The following is a 20,609-nucleotide window of genomic DNA, read 5'->3' as shown; positions in this document are numbered from 1 at the left end:
TATCCTGGCGAATCTCTTTCATAAGCAAAAAGGAAAATGCCTTCATCAAAATTAAAATAGGTATCTTTTGGCTTAAAAAAGTCCCTTTTCAAAGCAGATTCAGTACAATTTCAAGAAAGTTATTTACATTGAATGCGTTACATGACGAAATAACAAACTTGTGACCACCCATCCCATTGTCCAGGATTTCAAAATAAATAAGACATTTTCGAATTGAGGTTATTATTAGTTCAGTAGTCTTTTTCTCATTCCCAATTGCATACCAGTTTCGGAGCGCAAAACAATATTCACAATTGGTTCCACATTGGGACCCAAAGGTAATAATTCATAGGTATGAAGAATTTTTGTTAATGCCACTTTCATTTCGTACATGGCAAATTTTTGACCAATACAATTACGGGGCCCGGCACTAAACGGTATTGCATAGAAGCTGGAACTAGCATCAAGATTTTCAAAACGTTCTGGTCTAAACTGATTGGGATGCGTACATTTCAGTTGTTTTGGATCATTCATAGTCCCGAAAATAGATATTACGAATTGTGTACCAGCTGGTATCAAACCACTACCCAGAGATGAATGACCTTGAAAGGAAAACGGAATACATAGATTAAAGTATTAACTTTGTAGTTCGATTTTGTGTACTACTTACTGTATTTAAAATCGTCCCGGAAATAACGACCAATTAATGGTATTGCTGGATATAAGCGTAGCGATTCTTTGATGACACATTCCATATATTTCAATTCATTTAAATTCATTAACGTAAATGGCTGGTTCAAATCATTACCATAGATTTGATGAATTTCGGCCAAGAGTTTCTGCTGAACTCGAGGATTCCTTGCTAACAGATACAAGGTAAAGCTGAGAGCCGTTGCTGTTGTATCATGACCTTCAAACATAAATGTTTCGACTTCTTCTCGTATATCCTCATTTGTTAAAGGTTGGCCATCAATAGTGGATTGTAGCAACACATCTAAGAGGGCTGAACGTTTCTTCGTTCCAATATCATCAGTATCTTCTTTTACCACAGAAGAATTCGATTCAGATTTAGTTGTAATTAACGTCGCACGACGTTCTTCAATAATGTTCCGAGTGAAGTTATGCATTATTCCAATCAATTTTTTCTGACGCATCATTTTGAAAGGGTGCATAAGGGCATAGATGAGATCATTATTCAGGTGAATTCGTATAAAACGCCAACATGTTAATTCCGTCATTCTAAAGATGAATAAAGAAGAGACTAATTTAAATATATGTATACACGCAAAGAAAAAAAAAACGTTTGGAAAACGTGTACCGAAAACGTTTTTCTTTTGTTAGAGTTTTTTGAATTGCTTCGAAAAGTATACACTTTTATCACCAAAAAAAATCGTTTGTTATACAATTTTTTAGTTTTTCAATAAAAAAAGTTATTTTTGAACCAACAACACAGTCCATTTCGTTTATATCAAACACTGTTCTTTTCTAAATTTAGGTCTTCAATAAGACACATTTTACAGTTCATAGTAAAAATTTAATATAGTAGAATGTAATGTTGAACATTTTTTCGGAACCTTCCGACCATATCTGGAATATATGTTACAAAAAAAAAAAATTGGTCGAAGCAGGGATCGAACCCACGACCCTTGGCATGCAAGTCGGACGTAGCAACCACTGCTCCAAGGTGTCCAACTAAATGTATTTTTCTGTTAAATAAACTTTGTTTAATCAGCTCGTGGGCGCCGCAAGCTATGCTATATAAATATAACTTATATGGGTAATTGTCTATTGATGACAATAACGGCTACATGGCTCAGTGGATAGTGTGTTGGCTTACAATTTGCATGGTCCGCGGTTCGATTCTCCGTCCAGGCGAAAGGTAAAAAAAAAATTTCTTCTACATTGTTTGTGCTACAGAAAAAGATGCTAAGAACTAAAAAACTTCGTGGAAGTGAGAAAGAGTTGGGGGAAAATGCAATTAGCCAGAATTTTTTTTTGAGTTAGTCTTTATGGAATTGTTTTTACATCCTGGAAAAGAATAAACGTTTATCACAAAAGGTATATACTTTTCTTCCAAATACACTTCCTTTCAACGAAAAGCTAATGAGAAACGAACTTTGTTTGTCTAAAATTTCGTTTGGGAGGAAAGAATTATTTTTTTGCGTGTATTTGATTATCTAGCATAGCTTAAAGAATGACTGGAAATGACTGCCCTAACAAAAACAAGTAAGAGCAGAGTTAAGTTCGGCCCGGCCGAAGCTTAAATACCCACCATGGAAATGCAGAGAAATTCTATTAACAATGAGTTTTTTATAACCTCCACCATAGGATGGGGGGTACAACTTTGTCATTTCGTTTGTAAGACATCGAAATATTGCTCTATGACCCCATAACGTATATATTCTGGGTCGTGGTGAAATTCTGAGTCGATCTAAGCATGTTCGTCCATCCGTCCGTCTGTTGAAATCACGCTAACTTCCGAACGAAACAAGTTATCGCCTTGAAACTTGGCTCGAGTAGTTATTATTGATGTAGGTAAATTGGTATTGCAAATGGGCCATTTCGGTTCAACCCCCCATATAAACGGGCCCAAAGATTTGGCTTGCGGAGCCTCTAAGAGAAGCATATTTCATCCGATCTAGCTGAAATTTGGTAGATGGTGTTAATATAGGGTCTCATGCCAGACAGAATTGGTCCATATCTGTCCATAATTATATATAGCCCTTATATAAACTGATCCCCAGATTTGACCTCCGGAGCCATTTGGAGGAGCAAAATTCATCCGATCCGGTTGAAACGTAGTAGTGTTAGTATATGGTCTCTAACAACCATGCAAAAATTGGCCCATATCAGTTCTTAATTGTATATAGACCCCATATAAACCGATCCCCAGATTTGACCTCCGGAGCCTCTAGAAAGAGCAAAATTCATCCGATCCGGTTGAAATTTAGTACATTTCGCTTTGTCCGTATCGATCTATATTATATATAGCCCCCAACTAAACCGATCCCCAATCACAGAAAAATCACGATTGCCACTCGAGCCAAAAATAATCTACCAAAATTTTATTGGATTGAAAATTTTGTCAAAAATTTTATATTTCTATAGAACATTTTGTCAAAATATTATTTCTATAGAAAATTTTGTCAACATTTTATGTCTTTAGGAAATTTTGTTAAAATGTTACTTCTATAGAAAATTATGAAGCATTTCATAGTTGGAGAGAAATATTTTGCAAAATCTTCCAAAACATTAAGAATTCTACCAACCTACCAAAAAGTAAAAAATCTGCCATTTTTGGTAGACTGTATATAGCCCCCATATAAAGCGACCCCCATATTTCAATTCTGGCTCTATAGTTACCGCACAAAAGTTCATATCGATTCGTTATTATTCTTTCCTATATATACCGGTCAAGAACTGAATATATACGTATTTAATCGACAATTTAGGAGATGATGTTAAGAAGTTTTAAGATGCCTTGTTATTGGCCGCAACCCAAGTAATTTAATTGTGGATGACTGTCTTTAGTAGAAGTTTCTACACAATCCATGGTGGAAGGTACATAAGATTCGGCCTGATCGAACCTACGGCCATATATACTTGTTATTATTGCAAAATTCCTCGATTTTGGTTTATATGAACTCATATATTTGTGCAAAATACTGTATTTTATATTTATTAATATTGAAAATTATTTAAATATAATTTTATAATTCCATAAAAATGCCGTGATGGTAACTATGATTTGTTGCGTATGTATTACATTTTGATATTTTGCTTGTTGGTACACTGAAAAAATTGCATGCCCGGTTCCAAAGATTTTGTCTTTACTTTAAAAATTTTGGTACTGATTCCGAGCCAAAGAAGCGGAGAATACAGGTAAGGATACTTTTAAGACAAAATTTTCTTTTAAATTTGGGTTTTGTGTACTTTCTTCTAGGAAGAAAATTTTAATTTTTCGCATTTTCAGCATTTTTATACCCTTCACCACTACTATGGTACAGGGTATAATAAGTTTGTGCATTTGTATGTAACGCCAAGAAATAGTGGTCATAGACCCATCTTTTAGTATACCGATCGGCTTAGAATTAAATTCTGAGTCGATTTAGCGATGTCCGTCTGTCTATCTGTCTGTCTGTCTGTCCGTCCGTCAGTCTGTATATGTAATTTTGTGCACAAAGTACAGCTCGCAATTTAAGTCCGATTGTCCTCAAATTTGGCATAGGGCTGTTTCTTGGGACAGAGACAATCGCTTTTGGTTTTGGAAAAAATCAGTTCAGATTTAGATATAGCTGACATATATTTTTATCCCCGATGTGGTCATAGTTAGCGTGTTTATCAACCGATTTTCTTGAAATACCGTACATCCAAATATTTTATGAATCTCGAAAATCTTGCAAAATATCAGCCAAATCGGTTCGGATTTAGATATAGCTCTCATATATATATCTTTCGTCCGATTTAGACTCATATGACCACAGAGGCCAAAGTTTACTACCGATCTTCGTGAAATTTTGCAAAGAGGGTAGAATTGACATTCTACCAATGCTTGGTAAATTTGATTGAAATCGTTTCAAATTTAGATATAGCTCCCATATATATCTTTCGTCCGATTTGAATTTATATGGCCACAAAAGTCAGAGTTTTGCCGTGATTTGCTTCAAATTTTGCACAAGGGGTACGTTTAATAGTATCGTTAAGTGTGTCAAATTTTGTTAAAATCGGTTCAGATTTAGATATAGCTCACATATATATCTTTCGCCCGATTTGGACTTATATGGTCTCAAAAGCCAGAGTTTTGCCGTGATTTGCTTCAAATTTCGCACAAGGAGTACGTTTAGTAGTATAGGTAATTGTGGCAAATTTGGTTGAAATCGGTTCAGATTTAGATATGGCTCCCATATATATCTCTCGTCCGATTTGCACTCATATGACCAGGGGGGCCAAAGTTATACTCCCATTTACGTGAAATTTCGCATAGATAGCAGAATTATTATTCTAACAATGCATGTCAAATTTAGTCAAAATTTTTTCAGATTGTATATAGCTCCCATATATACGTACACCAGAGTTGGGGAAATATGGTAGACCGTTTCATATTTTAGACCCATTTTCAATGGGATTTTCCTCCAATTGACTGGGTAGTTTCCTCAGAGAATACAAATATGGCCAAAATTCTAACACTTTACATAAAATTCTGTGATGATTTCCCCATATCTTAGCCATATCCTACACACTGCAATGCCAACATTTCCACAGAACGGATGAGTTTTAAATAAGGCTCCAAGTCGCCCGACTAAACCAAATAATATATCACAACCCACACTTGACCACATATCTTGGCGATATCTAACCAATATCCTTGTAAAATCGCCACTGCTGAATAGCAAAAATTGTAAATATTACTCTAGTTGTTCTATATCTCGAATACATATGTATCGTCTGAAAAATCATAAATCTCTTTTGTACAATTGCATTAAAATTTCTCTCGCTTCATATTTCCCATATATAATAAGTATAATAAGTTTGTGCATTTGTATGTAACGCCAAGAAATAGAGGTCATAGACCCATCTTTTAGTATACCGATCGGCTTAGAATTAAATTCTGAGTCGATTTAGCGATGTCCGTCTGTCTGTCTGTCTGTCTGTCTGTCCGTCCGTCCGTCTGTCTGTATATGTAATTTTGTGCACAAAGTACAGCTCGCAATTTAAGTCCGATCGTCCTCAATTTTGGCATGGGGTCTTTCTTCGGGTCAAAGACAATCTATTGATTTTGGAAAAAAATCGGTTCAGATTTAGATATAGCTGCCATATATATTTACCACCGATTTGATCATAATTCACGTATTTATGAACCGATCTTCTTCAAATTTTGTACATCTGAATATTTTATGAGTCACGTAAAACATGCAAAACATCAGCTAAATAATATGGTTAACTGTGCCAAATTTGTTTGAACTCGGTTCAGATTTAGATATAGCTCCCATATATATATTTCGTCCGATTTGCACAAAAGCCAGAGTTGAAGCCTGATTTACTTCAAATTTTGTATATATACGCCAGAGTTAAGTAGAATATTTCATATTTTAGGCCCATTTTCAATGGGAGTTTCCTTCAGTTGACTCGATAGTTTCCACAGAGAATATATTTAATATGCTTTTTTATCTAATATGATAATATATCACAACCCACAATTGACCAAATATAATGCCGAGATTTAACCAATATCCTTGTAAAAGCACCACTGTAGCAAAAATTTTAAATATTACTTAAATTTTCCTTTATCTCGAATACGTATTTGTCGCTCGATAAATCGTAAATATTATTTCGTACAATTGCATTAAAATTGCTCTAGCTTTATATTTCCCATATTTTGTAACTAACATTGTGTTTCATCCCAGGGTGTTAGCCGATTTAAATTTTAATTCTAGAGATTTTATAGAAGTACAAAAAATTGCCTCCATATTGTATATACATAAATTATATAAATATTTCTAATAAAAGCCTTCATAATAACTCCCAACAAATTTGAAGGATTTGAAATGGTAACACAAATTTTTGGTCTACATAGTGGTGAAGGGTATAATATAGTCGGCCCCGCCCGACTTTAGACTTTACTTACTTATTTCTTCATATGCTATCAATGTCTTTTAAAAACGAGTTAACGACAACTTTGGTTTTCAAATTATGACTCGACTTCCAGTAGAAATTATACTATGTTTCAAGTAAAAAACATCTTTAAAATAAAGTTTTGAAAAACATGTCCTATATTTGAATGATTTTTTGCTTTGTAGTCAAGATGCAAAAAGACAACAAATTTAAAGACAATTTCATTAAATTTAAAGAATTTTTCTAAATTATTAAAGTCAAGTTGACCTTAGCCCAAAAATTTTCTATTTCATATAGCATGTACACTAATTGCAATCATACTTTAGATCATAAGTGTATTTATAAACAAAACGTTGTGTGTATATGTGTATTTAGTATTTAGCAATAAGCATAACAGGACTACCGCTCTTGAGTGAATTGGCATTTTGTCATTTTTGCCCTTCTGGCATTGCACACATAATTTTGGGATCAGTCTTTTGAGTTAACTGACAGAGGTTGGAAGCAAGAGCAGTGGTTCTGCTAGTAAATAAATAAAACAAAGACAAAGCCATTTTAAATTGTTCTTTCAATCCTATAATCTCAGAAGTGTAGCAATTGTAGCAACGAACATTCATTTTCGTTGACACATTCATGTTATGATACCCATTTTTTAAGTCAAATCACTTAATTATAAGGACAACACGATTCTTTGAAAAGTTTATTGACTTTTAGACAAGCAAAAAAAAAAAACTTTATATTAGAGAAATGCGTCTTCTATGTTAAGCAAAATTTTTATTCGTATTTTAAAGACATAAAATCTTTGACCTCACGACAATATTTTTTTCAGTGTACTACAAAATGCCCAATCAATATTGGTTCCATCTTTTGTTGCTCTAACACCTAGGAGTGACTTAAATCCCTTCATTAACAGTTATTGTTCAGTCATGCTACTGTCTCCTTTTCTGCAGATGTTGAAATCACCAAGAATATTAAGTTCGGACGATCCTATTATCTTTGAAATCATCTATGGCTTGAAGAGACCGAAAATTTGGTTCAGATTATTAAGGACATCTATAAATTATGATAATGTATGATTCTTTAAATTTTTGCACAGTGTTCACTGTGGCTCCATTCTTTTTGCAAAATTGCTTCCGTTTCGATTGGTCTTCATTTTCGACTTATACCATTATACAACGTTTTTATACCCTTCACCACTACTGTGGTACTGTGTATAATAAGTTTGTGCATTATGTAACGCCGAGAAGGAGTAGTCATAGACCCACCTTTTAGTATGCCAATCGGCTTAGAATTAAAATCTGAGTCGATTTAGCGATGTGCATCTGTCTGTTGATGTATTTTTATGTGCAAAGAACAGCTCGCAGTTTAAGTTGGATCGTCCTCAAATTTGGCATAGGGTTCTTTTTCGGCTCAAAGACGATCCCTATCGATTTTGGAAAAAATCGGTTCAGATGTAGATATAGCTGCCATATATATTTATAACCGATCTGGTCATAAATGACGTATTTATCAACCGATCATCTTCCAATTTCGTATAATCGAATATTTTGTAAGTATCGTAAATTTTGCAGAATATCAGTCAAATCGGTTCAGATTCTGATATAGCTCCCATATATAGCTTTCGCCCGTTGTACAGTCCTATGGTCCGATAGGCCAATCTTTTGTTCCGATTTACGTAAAATTTTGCACAGGGAGTAGAATTAACATTATAAATATGCACTCCGAGTTTGGTTGAAATCGGTTCAGATTTAGATATTGCTTCCATTCATAGCATTCGCCCGATTCACACTCCTATGGTCCAGAGGCCAAAGGTTTACTTCGAGTTACGTGAAATTTTGCACAGGGATTAGAATTAGCATTATAAATATGCGTAACGAATTTGGTTGAAATCGGTTCAGATTTAGATATAGATCCCATATATATTTGCCGTCCGATTTACAATCATATGACCACCGAGCTCAAAATTAACCTCCGATTTATTTAAATTGTGCACAGGGAATGGAAATAACATTTTTATTTAAATTTAGTTAAAATTGTTTCAGATTTAGCTGCCATATATATCTTTCGTCCGATACACACTTATATGGCCCCAGAGGTCAAAATTTCACTCCGAAGGTTTGCACAGAGAGTAGGACTAACATTCTTGCTACATCCTAAAAAAATTCGCTTCTGTAACATATACCCCAAACACATTTTGCTTCAAGCATATATATTTTCAGGATCGCTGCAAACAAAATATTTTTTGTATTGTTCAAACATATTATGTTTCACCTTAGGGCATACACTGGTAGTAAAAAATTTTAATGAAATTTTCTTTGTGTAGATATATTTTAAGACGCCAATTGGATACTTCCATTATTTTACTTGCAGCATACCCTCTAGGTCTCACTTCCCAAACACATATATGTTTATAGGATATTTCCAAATTAATATATGTTTGCATCTAAGCATATTATATTTACAAACATTTTATGTCCCAAACATAATATGTTCTAACATATTAACTTATATGTCCCAAACATTGTAAACTTTGGATGTTTTGGTAAAACAATTTTATTCCATCTTCAACATTTGTAATGTGGTTTCAAGAGGCCATCTTTGTTGTCCGCAATCTATCGAGCTAAATTTTGACGGGATCCGTGTCGGAATCTATACCCGCAAGAGGAAACATCGGGAGATGGGTCTATATGGGCCCTATAGCAAAGCATGGACCGATATATGGCAAATTTAGCACTTAAATTTAGCTCTTAAATGACTTAAAATACCTCTAGATTTAAAATTTCAAGCAAATCGGATGAAAACTGTGGCTTCCATGCCCTTCATCGGGAGCTCGGTTTATATGGGAGCTGAATGAAAGCATGGCACGGTATATAGGAAATTTGCCGCAGCTCTATATAAACCGAAATTGCCTCTGGTTTTAAAATTTCAACCAAAGTGGTTGAAAATTGTGCTTATGCCCTCAAGAAGTCAAATTGGGAGATCGATCTATATGGGGGCTATATATAAAAATATGGACCGGTGTATACCAAATTTAGCACAACTCTTAACTGACTTAAAGTACCTCTAGATTTCAAATTTCAAGCAAATCGGATAAAGCTTCCATGATCAGAATTAGTCAAATCGTGGGATCGGTTCACATGGGGGTTACATGGTCACCATACAAAAATAACATTTTGCTTTTGAAACATGTTTGAGGTGATCATATTCCTTCTCTGCGTGTAATTATATATAGCCCCCATACAAACCGTTCCCCAGATGTGAACTCCGGATCCTCTTGGAGAAGCAAAATTGATCCGATACGGTTGAATTTTGCAACGTGGAATTAGTATATGGCCGCTAATGACCATGCCAAAATTGGTCCATATAGGGCTATAGTTATATATAGCCGATACCCAATCACACAAAGATTGGCCCATATCGGTTCATAAAACCGATATGGACCAATTTCAAATGAATTATATAAACAGCGTCATTTAGAGCGATAATGCCAGTTTAATACCGGCTTTAAAGGTAAAAATGAAATTATGTAAAAAACTGTTCACGCCTAAATAAATTTATGTGTACTCGTATATTATAAAACTATTTATGTATGTTTATACTCGACTCCACGTTCTTCTTTTGGTAGAGTTTTTGAATTGCTTCCAAAATTGCAAACTTTTATACCAAAAACAGTTTTTTGTTACAAATTTGTTATTATTGCCATAAAAAAAACAAATATTTTATCCAAAAGCTCACTCAATTTCGTTTATCTGACTGTAAATCTTTAATAACCCACATTTCGATCGAACCGATATGGACCAATTTTTGCAAGGTCATTAGAGAACATATACCAACACCATGTACCAAATTTCAGCCGTATCGGATGAAATTTTCGTTACTTAGAGGTTCCGCAAGCCAAATCGGGGGATCGGTTTATATGGGGGCTATATATAATTATGGACCGATGTAGACCACTTTTTGCATGGTTGGTAGAGAACATATACCAATACCATGTACCAAATTTCAGACGGATCGGATGAAATTTGCTTCTCTTAGAGGCTCCGCAAGCCAAATCGGGGGATCGGTTTATATGGGGGCTATATATAATTATGGACCGATGTGGATCAATTCTTGCATGGTTGTTAGAGACCATATACTAACACCATGTACCAAATTTCACCCGGATCGGATGAAATTTGCTTCTCTTATAGGCTCTGAAAGCCAAATTTGGGGTCCGTTTATATGGGGGCTATACGTAAAAGTGGACCGATATGGGCCAATTTGGGGTCCGTTTGTATGGGGGCTATACGTAAAAGTGGACCGATATATACCAATTTTTGCATGGTTCTTAGAGACCATATACTAACACCATGTACCAAATTTCAGCCGGATCGGATGAAATTTGCTTCTCTTAGAGCAATCGCAAACCAAATTTGGGGGTCCGTTTATATGGGGGCTATACGTAAAAGTGGACCGATATGGCCCATTTGCAATACCATCCGACCTACATCAATAACAACTACTTGTGCCAAGTTTCAAGTCGATAGCTTGTTTCGTTCGGAAGTTAGCGTGATTTCAACAGACGGACGGACGGACGGACGGACATGCTCAGATCGACTCAGAATTTCACCATGACCCAGAATATATATACTTTATGGGGTGTTAGAGCAATATTTCGATGTGTTACAAACGGAATGACAAAGTTAATATAACCCCATCCTATGGTGGAGGGTATAAAAAAATTTGTATAGTAAAAATATTTTGAAAACAATTTCTATAGTAATAAAATGTTGACAAAATTTTCTATAGTAATAACATTTTGGCAAAATCTTCTACAGAAATCAAATTTTGATAGATTATTTTTAAAGACCGATATGGGCTAATTTTGGCATGGTTGTTAGCGGTCATATACTAGCGCAATGTACCGAATTTTACCACATTTCAACCGGATCGGATGATTTTGCTTCTGCCAGAGCTCCGGAGGTCAAATCTGGGGATCGGTTTATATGGGGACTATATATAATTATGGACCGATCTGGACCAATTTTTGCATGGTTCTTACAGACCATACACTAACACCACCAGCTGGATCGGATGAAATTTTCTTCCCTTAGATGCTCCGCAAGCCAAATCTGGGGATGGGTTTATATGGGGGCTATATATAGAATTACGGACCGATGTGGACCAATTTTTGCATGGTTGTTAGATACCATATACTAACACCAAGTACCAAATTTCAACCGGATCGGATGAATTTTGCTCCTCTAAGAGGCTCCGGAGGTCAAATCTAGGGATCGGTTTATATGGGGGCTATATATAATTATGGACCGATATGGACCAATTTTTGCATGGTTGTAAAATACCATATACTTACATAATGCACCCAATTTCAGCCAGATCGGGTGAAATATGCAACACTTATAGGCTCCGCAAACCAAATTTGGGGATCCGTTTGTATGGGGGCTATACGTAAAAGTGGACCGATATGGCCCATTTGCAATACCATCCAACCTACATCAATAACAACTACTTGTGCCAAGTTTCAAGTCGATAGCTTGTTTCGTTCGGAAGTTGGCGTGATTTCAACAGACGGACGGACAGACGGACGGACATGCTTAGATCGACTCAGAATCTCACCACGACCCAGAATATATATACTTTATGGGGTCTTAGAGCAATATTTCGATGTGTTACAAACGGAATGTTAATATACCCCCCATCCTATGTTGGAGGGTATAAAAAATTTATAAAATTGAGTAATTTTTTCAACACTATTTGTATTATAGAAAAAGGTGCCAAGATCTAAAAAATTTCGTGGAAGTGAAAATTATGTGAGGGAATGAGCACAATCTTCTTTGGGGAAAATTCTTCCAAGCATATAATATTTTTGGGCTCAAAATGCTTCCAAACATATAATAGGTTAATATAAAACAAACATATTAATGTTTCGGCAGAATCCAATAATATATGTGCTTCCTTCCTAAATATGTTTGGAACATATGTTAGAGAATAGATTTTTTGTGGGTGTAGTGTTAAAAACACATATCCTATTTTTAGCTTTGTAAAGGGTGATACCGTCAAAATTTGGTCAATATAAACTTGACGTATTTCTTTCAATTTTGCATTTAAAAAACCTGAACATCCCTCATTTTGAAGGTATGTGTGTGTAGAATGTTGCTCCTATTTTGATTTTGGAATTCACTCTTCAGTTGTCAAAATGCCGTCCAAGCAAGAAGAGCAGCATATCAAAATTTTGCTCGCGAATCGCGAAAATCCGAGCTACTCGCACGCAAAGTTGCCAAATCAACCGTTACAAATGTAATTAAAGTGTTTGGGGAACGTTTGTCGACAGCCAGGAAGTCTGGATCGGGGGGAAATCGAAAACCGGAAGCCGCTGAGACGACAAAGAGAGTTGCCGGTAGTTTCAAGCGAAACCCTAACCTCTCTCTCCGAGATGCCGTAAATAAGCTGGGTGTATCGTCTACAACCGTGCATCGAGCCAAAAAACGAGCCGGACTATCGACTTACAAGAAGGTAGTGACTCCAAATCGCGATGATAAACAAAAAAACGACGGCCAAAGCGCGATCCCGGAGGCTGTACACGACGATGCTGACGAAGTTTGACTGCGTGGTAATGGACGACGAAACCTACGTCAAAGCCGACTACAAGCAGCTTCCGGGACATGAGTTTTATACGACAAAAGGAAGGGGAAAGGTAGCAGATATTTTCAAGCACATAAAACTGTCAAAGCTCGCAAAGAAATATCTGGTTTGGCAAGCCATCTGTACCTGTGGCTTGAAAAGCAGCATTTTCATAGCTTCCGGGACTGTCAACCAAGAAATTTACGTGAAAGAGTGTTTGAATAAACGTCTGCTGCCTTTCCTGAAGAAACACAGTTGTTCCGTACTGTTTTGGCCGGATTTGGCATCTTGCCATTACGGTAAAAAGGCCATGGAGTGGTACGCCGCCAACAACGTGCAGGTGGTTCCCAACGACAAGAACCCTCCCAACACGCCAGAGCTCCGCCCAATTGAGAAATACTGAGCTATTGTCAAGCGGAACCGAAGAAGAAGGTGGACAAGCGAAGAAGGTGGACAAGGTGGCTGTACAAAATCTGATAGCAGGTGTCAAGCGTGAGGCCCGGCAATTCGGATTTGGAAAAGCGAAAGCCTAACTGAATATTTTTCCTGAATTTTATACTAATTGAACTTGAAAAAGAAATTTAATTTGATTTTTTAAATAAACGATTTCACCGATTTACACGCGTATTTCCTTGACCAAATTTTGACCGTATCACCCTATGATTGAAAAAGTCAACACATTTAAAGACGAATTCATTAATTTTCAAGATTTTTCAAAAGTATTAAGGCTAAGTTGACCTTAGTAAAAAGAAATTTTCTTTCATGTTCAGAAACCCAATTTTAAGTCGAATTTTTATCGTCTTTTGGACAAGGAAAAACTTTATATCAGAGAATTGCGTCTTCTACGCTAAGCTAAATTCGCATTCGTATTTTAAGGACATGAAATCTTTGGCCTCAGGACAATAGTTTTTGAGTGTATATCTTACTATTTTCCGCATATTTTCATATCTAATCATATCGAAGTATACGTCTCAATTTTTTACTAGTATTATCAATATTAATTTCTCGTCTCCATTCCTTTCTTTAAATAAATAAATAGAACAGTGAATAAATATTGAATGCTGGCACTTCCCGCACCCTCAAAAAAAATGGTTCTCTAACATATGTTCCAAACCTATTTTGCTGGAAGCACATGTATTATTGGATACTGCCGAAACATTAACATGTTTGTTTTGTGTGAACATATTATATGTTTGGAAGAATTTTGAGCCCAAAAGTATTATATACTTGGAAAATTTTTCCCCAAAGAAGATTATGCTCATTTCCTCACATAATTTCGCTTCCACGAAATTTTTTAGTTCTTAGCACCTTTTTCTGTAATACAAATAATGTTGAAGAAATTATTCAATTTTATAAATTTTATCTTTCGCCTGGACGGAGAATCGAACCTAGGGCCGCACATTCTAATATTCAAATTAAATAATATTTAGACTTAAGCACATCAATTTGTCGGTCTTATCATAAAACAGTTTTCCGAAACAACATACAAGCGGTTTCATAGAAATTCCTCTCTTTTGATTCTCTCGCTGTGTTATGTTGATATCTTTCGTCAACCCTCCCGGTTTCCATTTCTATTTCTTTCTCTATACTCTCTCTCTGTCTCTGAATAAAATATCACAACATATATATGTTTACTCGAAATTTGTAAATTTATATATGTTTACATTCACACATATTATTTTTAGAAAACATTCATGCCCTAAACATAATATATTCTAACATATTAACATATGTGTCCCAAACATTTTGTGTTAGTTTAGGAACATTACATGTTTGCACTTAAATATATTGTGTTTAAAAATTGTGCATTTTGTTTATATCAGAATATATGAAAAACATATTTTTCTAACAGTGCGGCATTAATGTTTACTTACTCATTAACTGCCGATATATATTCAGATGATTTGTGCAACTGAGCATTCAGCTTGGTCCCCATCGATGTTTCTGCGATTACGTCCAAGGTATATAAAGACATTGGTTGATAGACATCAAATTGAGTGGTACCATCAGCATTTGCAGCTAAACAATCCACAAGGATTGTGGACTGTCTGTTGAATATATCAAGAAAATTTTCCAAAATTTTAAAATGAAATGCTGGTGTTATAATTCTACGCCGAGAATGCCACTTTTTGCCATCGCTAACAAGAAGACCCACTCCAAGCCAATCGTGTAGTAAACCGTACTGTTCCAATTTGGATATGTGAGTGGTACTGGACAACACCTTCTCATTCAATTCAGCATCAGAACTAAATACCAGTAAACGATTGAGAGCCCATACTCTCATGACTGATCCATACATGGCAACTTTTTTTGGAAATTCTACCCAAATAGCTAAAATATAGAGAAAATTTCGATATATAGTCAATGGGGGCAGCAGAACACTATTTTTCTTACATTTTGGACTAGCAGTAAGCAAATCCTGTATACACCCCAAAAGTGGCCAACTATACGGACCGGGAATATTACTGACTGCATTTCGCTTATATTTCCCAGAAGAATGTTGAATATAGGCCAATGCAAAAATCAGTAACACTATTATTAGAACGTACATCGCAACCACTTTAAATTATGAACAATACTAAATTGGACCGGACTGGAATATGGGGCCCACCCATTGAGTTGAACTAATCTAATCAATCCATTGACTTTTTGAAAGAATAATGTGGTGATTAGCGAAACTAATGCGGAATTAGTACATATTTGAAAATATGTTTTAAAATGTTTGAGAATAATTATCAGTAACACGGCGTGTGTGCAAAATAAAGTTTGAGCACACAAAAAACCACGACAAAACAAAAAAAAAAAAACAAATTAATAAAAACAAGTATGCACACGAACAAATATATATCAACGATATATCTAACTTTGGACTAAATGGCAAATTCTACACTGAAAAAAAAATGCATGCCCGGTTCCAAAGATTTTGTCTTTGCTTTGACAATTTTGATATTGATTCCGAGCCAAAGAAGCGGAGAATTCGAGTAAGGATACCTTTAAGACACAATTCTCTTTTAAATTTGGGTTTTGTGTACTTGACTCTAGGAAGCAAATTTTAGTTTTTCGCTTTTTCAGCTTTTTTTCTTCATATGCTATGAAAGTCCTTTAAAACAAGTTTATGACAACTTTATTTTTCAAATTCATACACGAATTCCAGTAGAAATTATGCTATGTTTCAAGTAAACAACGTCTTTAAAATAAAGTGTTGAAAAACATGTCCTATTCTTGAACGATTTTTTGCTTTGTAGTCAAGATGCAAAACGACAACAAATTTAAAGGCAATTTCAATTTTTCTGAATTAATAAATTCATGTTGACCTTAGCCCAAAAAAATTTTGTTTCATGTTATGATACCCATTTTTAAGCCAAATCACTTAATTATAAGGACAACACGACTTCATTGAAAAGTTTGTCGACTTTTGGACAAGAAAAAAAACTTTATATTAGAGAAATGCGTCTTTTACGCTAAGCAAAATTTGCATTCGTATTTTAAATCTTTTGCCTCACGACAATATTTTTTTCAGTGTACATGTATGCTGACGGTATCAGTGTATTTTATCCACATAAACATGAATTAACAATGCACTGAAAAAAGGCAGGTGCGATTACAAAGATTTGTCTTTACACTAATCGGTTCAGATTTATATATAGCTCCCATAACATATATATGTATCGCCCGATTTTGCCAAATTCGGCCACAAAATCCTTATTTATTAAGCGATCTTACTCAAAATTGGCTTACTCTAATCTTTTATGATACTGAAAATATGTGCTAAAAATCATCGAAATCGGTTCAGATTTAGATATAGCTCCCATATATAGGTATCGCCCGATTTTGCCACATTTGGCCGTAAAACCCTTATTTATCAACCGATCATAACCAAGGTTGGCTAAATGTAAACTTCTATAGCACTAACTGTATGCGAAAAATTTTATCGAAATCGATTCAAATTTAGATATAGCTCCCATATATGTTGTGTATCGCCGGATTTTGACAAATTTGCCCCTAATAACCTCGTTTTTGACCATAGGGGCCTAATTTATTAACTGATCGTACTCAAATTTTACACAAGGTAACCTTCTGTGGTATCAGTAATACCTGCAAAATATTATAAAAATTGGTTCAGATATAGGTCACATATATCGCTCGATTTTCCCATATTTGGCCATAATACTATTATTTATTAACCTACGAGTATACCAATGATGCCCTAAAAATGCATATGCATACTACATCACTAGGGGTGGTTTAGGGTATAATCGGCCCCGCCCGACTTTCTACTTCACTTATTTGTTTAATAATGGGCTCAATATTAGTGGCATACTAACTCTTTAGGTGCAAAATAAACTATAGCTCCTAATAGTAGACATTTCTGCTCAGATTGTGACAAGACATCCATAAACATGAACCCCCCTTTATGTTCTGGAAAACCTATACCAATGATACTCCAAAACCTATACCAATGATACCCCACAAATGCTTATGTTTACTAATTCAGTAGGGGTGGTTTAGGGTATGATATAGTCGGCCCCGCCCGACTTTCTACTTTACTCACTTGTTTAATAATGGTCTCAATATTAGTGGCATACTAACTCCGTGGTGCAATATCAACTATGTTACAGACAGTGTTGCTAGAAGTAGGATAAATTCCCTATATGTAGTTTATTTTTTCTAATATTTAGCGTCTTGTAGGGGCCTAGGGTCACAATGAAGGGACATTTTCACTAAACACAATTTGTAATAACTTTTACATTTTGGTGGCTCTAGAGGAGGAAATTAGAAGCCGACAAGGACATAAGCGTAGGAAGGCCTCTGGGGAGGGGGCTTAGACCCCCCAGCAAAAGTTTAGCCCCCCCCCCAGAATTTGAAAACCTATTTACGATTTTCCATTTTTATAAAAATTAAACAAGTATGTACACGCAAAAAAATAATTCTTTCCTCCCAAACGAAATTTTAGACAAACAAAGTTCGTTTCTCATTTGCTTTTCGCTGTAATGAAGTGTATTTGGAAGAAAAGTATATACTTTTTGTGATAAACGTTTATTCTTTTCCAGGATGTAAAAACAATTTCATAAAGACAAACTCAAAAAAAAAACATTGTTTTCGTGCTAATTGCATTTTCCCTCACATCTTTCTCACATCCACGAGGTTTTTTAGTTCTTAACACCTTTTCCTGTAATACCAACAATGTAGGAGAAATTATACGATTTTATAAATTTTAAAAATTTTTTTTACCTTTCGCCTGGACGGAGAATCGAACCGCGGACCATGCACATTGTAAGCCAACACACTAACCACTGAGCTATGTACCTGTTATGGTCATCAATAGATAAATATCCATATAAGTTATATTTATATAGCATAGCTTGCGGCGCCCACGAACCGAATAAACAAAGTTTATTTAACAGAAACAAACATTTAGTTTGGCACCGTGGAGCAGTGGTAGCTACGTCCGACTTGCATGCCAAGGGTCGTGGGTTCGATCCCTGCTTGGACCAAAGTTTTTTTTTTTTAATTACATATATTCCAGATATGTTCGGAAGATTCTGAAAAATGTCAACATTACATTGTACTATATTAAATTTTGAACTGTAAAATGTGTCTTATTAAAGACCTAAAGTCATAAAAGAACAGTGTTTGATATAAACGAAATGGACTGTGTTGATGTTTCAAAAATAACTTTTTTTATTGAAAAAATAAAAAATTTGTAACAAACGAATTTTTTTGGTGATAAAAGTTTAAAATTTTCGAAGCAATTCAAAAAACTCTAACAAAAGAAACACGTTTTCGGTACACGTTTTCCAAACGTTTTTTTTCTTTGCGTGTACAACCACACAAAGTTCCGCTAAAGACTTTCATGCACAATCGAATTACTTGGGTTGTGGTAGCAGTTGCCGATGGCAATGTTTGAAGTCTGATATTTATGAAATAAAGCTGTGGTTGTGATTTAGTTTAATAACTAAAGCTCCTTTATTATTTTGTTTAGTCTGGTTTATTTAATTAATTTAATCAATTTAATTAAAACAAGTATATAAAGCAGTAAGTTCGGCCGGGCCGAAACTTAAATACCCACCACCATGAATCAAATATTATAGTTTCCTGTGAAAATTTCAGGGGGATTTGGTGACAAGCAGATCAGTTCAACCATCGGTCTATTTGGGAGATAAACCAAAACATGGACCAATACACGCCATTTTCGGCTCTCATATTTAAGGTCCTAAAATACCTGTAGATTTCTCATTTCAGGCAAATTGGATAAAAACTACGGATTCTAGAAGCCTAAAAAATAAAATCATTTCTTGCACACATATTTATATTCCTAAAAACCTCCCGATTTTCGATTTCAAGCAAAATGGACAACAATTACGGTTTCTAGAAGCCCAAAAAGTAATATCGGGAGATCGGTCTATCTGATGGCTATATCAAAACATGAACCTATACTCACCATTTTCGGCATACCTTTTTATGGTCCTAAAATACCTCTAGATTTCCAATTTGAGGCAAGTTGGATAAAAACTACGGTTTCTATAAGCCCAAGAATAAAATCTGGAGATCGGTCTATATGGGGGCTATATCAAAACATGAACCGATACTCACCATTTTTAGCACACCTCTTTGGGGTCCTAAAATACCTCTAGATTTCCAATTTCAGGCAAATTGGATAGAAATTAAGGTTTTTATAAGCCCAAGACCCCAAATCGGGAGGTCGGTTTATATGGGGGATATACTAAAACCTGGACCGATACTCACCATTTTTAGCACACCTCTTTAAGGTCCTAAAATACCTCTAGATTTAAAATTTCAACCAAATTGGATAATAACTACGGATTCTAGAAGCCCAAGAAGTATAATCTGGAAATCGGTCTATATGGGGGCTATACCTAAACATCAACCGACAGTCACTATTTTTGGCACACCTCTTTATGGTGCTAAAATACCTCTAGATTTCCAAATTCAGGCGAATTGGATAGAAACTATCGAATCTATAAGCCCTAGAAATATAATCGGGAGATCGGTCTATATGGGGGCTATACCAAAACATGGACCGATACTCACCATTTTGGGCACACCTCTTTGTGGTCATAAAATACCTCTAGATTTCCAATTTCAGGCAAATTGATAAGAAACTAAGGTTTTTATAAGCCCAAGACCCCAAATCGGGAGGTCGGTTTATATGGGGACTATATCAAAACTTGGACCGATATAGCCCATCTTCGAACTTGACCTGCCTGCAGACAAAAGACGAGTTTGTGCGAAATTTCAGCACGATTGCTTTATTATTGAAGACTGTAGCGTGATTACAACAGACAGACAGACAGACAGACGGACAGACGGACATGGCTATATCGTCTTAGAATTTCTCCCTGATCAAGAATATATATACTTTATATAGTCGGAAATCG

General features: G+C 35.3%; 1 protein-coding gene across 1 annotated transcript; it reads right to left on the bottom strand.

The window, feature by feature from the left end:
• Nucleotides 1-205: 205 nt before the first annotated feature.
• Nucleotides 206-15,807, bottom strand: LOC142236128 (cytochrome P450 4d8-like). The gene is made up of 4 exons (XM_075307385.1): nucleotides 15,604-15,807; nucleotides 15,084-15,540; nucleotides 650-1,218; nucleotides 206-581 (listed from the first exon to the last, which is right to left on the bottom strand). The coding sequence occupies exons 1-4, from the start codon at nucleotides 15,758-15,760 to the stop codon at nucleotides 226-228; spliced, it is 1,539 nt and encodes a 512-aa protein (XP_075163500.1). The 5' UTR covers nucleotides 15,761-15,807; the 3' UTR covers nucleotides 206-225.
• Nucleotides 15,808-20,609: the final 4,802 nt, after the last annotated feature.

Source organism: Haematobia irritans, chromosome 4 (genome assembly GCF_050003625.1).
Source record: "Haematobia irritans isolate KBUSLIRL chromosome 4, ASM5000362v1, whole genome shotgun sequence".
In the NCBI taxonomy this organism is placed as follows: Eukaryota; Metazoa; Arthropoda; class Insecta; order Diptera; family Muscidae; genus Haematobia; species Haematobia irritans.
Note: the sequence above shows the minus strand (reverse complement) of the source record. Positions and strands in the feature narration are given on the sequence as shown.

What these genes read in the sequence shown, in the direction of transcription:
- LOC142236128 (XM_075307385.1), bottom strand. Translation starts at nt 15,760, where the DNA reads ATGTACGTTCTAATAATAGTGTTACTGATTTTTGCATTGGCCTATATT. An exon ending in GCTTACTGCTAGTCCAAAAT is followed by an intron (nt 15,541 to 15,603) that starts GTAAGAAAAATA and finishes TCTATATTTTAG; the next exon opens with CTATTTGGGTAGAATTTCCA. An exon ending in TATATATCGGCAGTTAATGA is followed by an intron (nt 1,219 to 15,083) that starts GTAAGTAAACAT and finishes ATTCATCTTTAG; the next exon opens with AATGACGGAATTAACATGTT.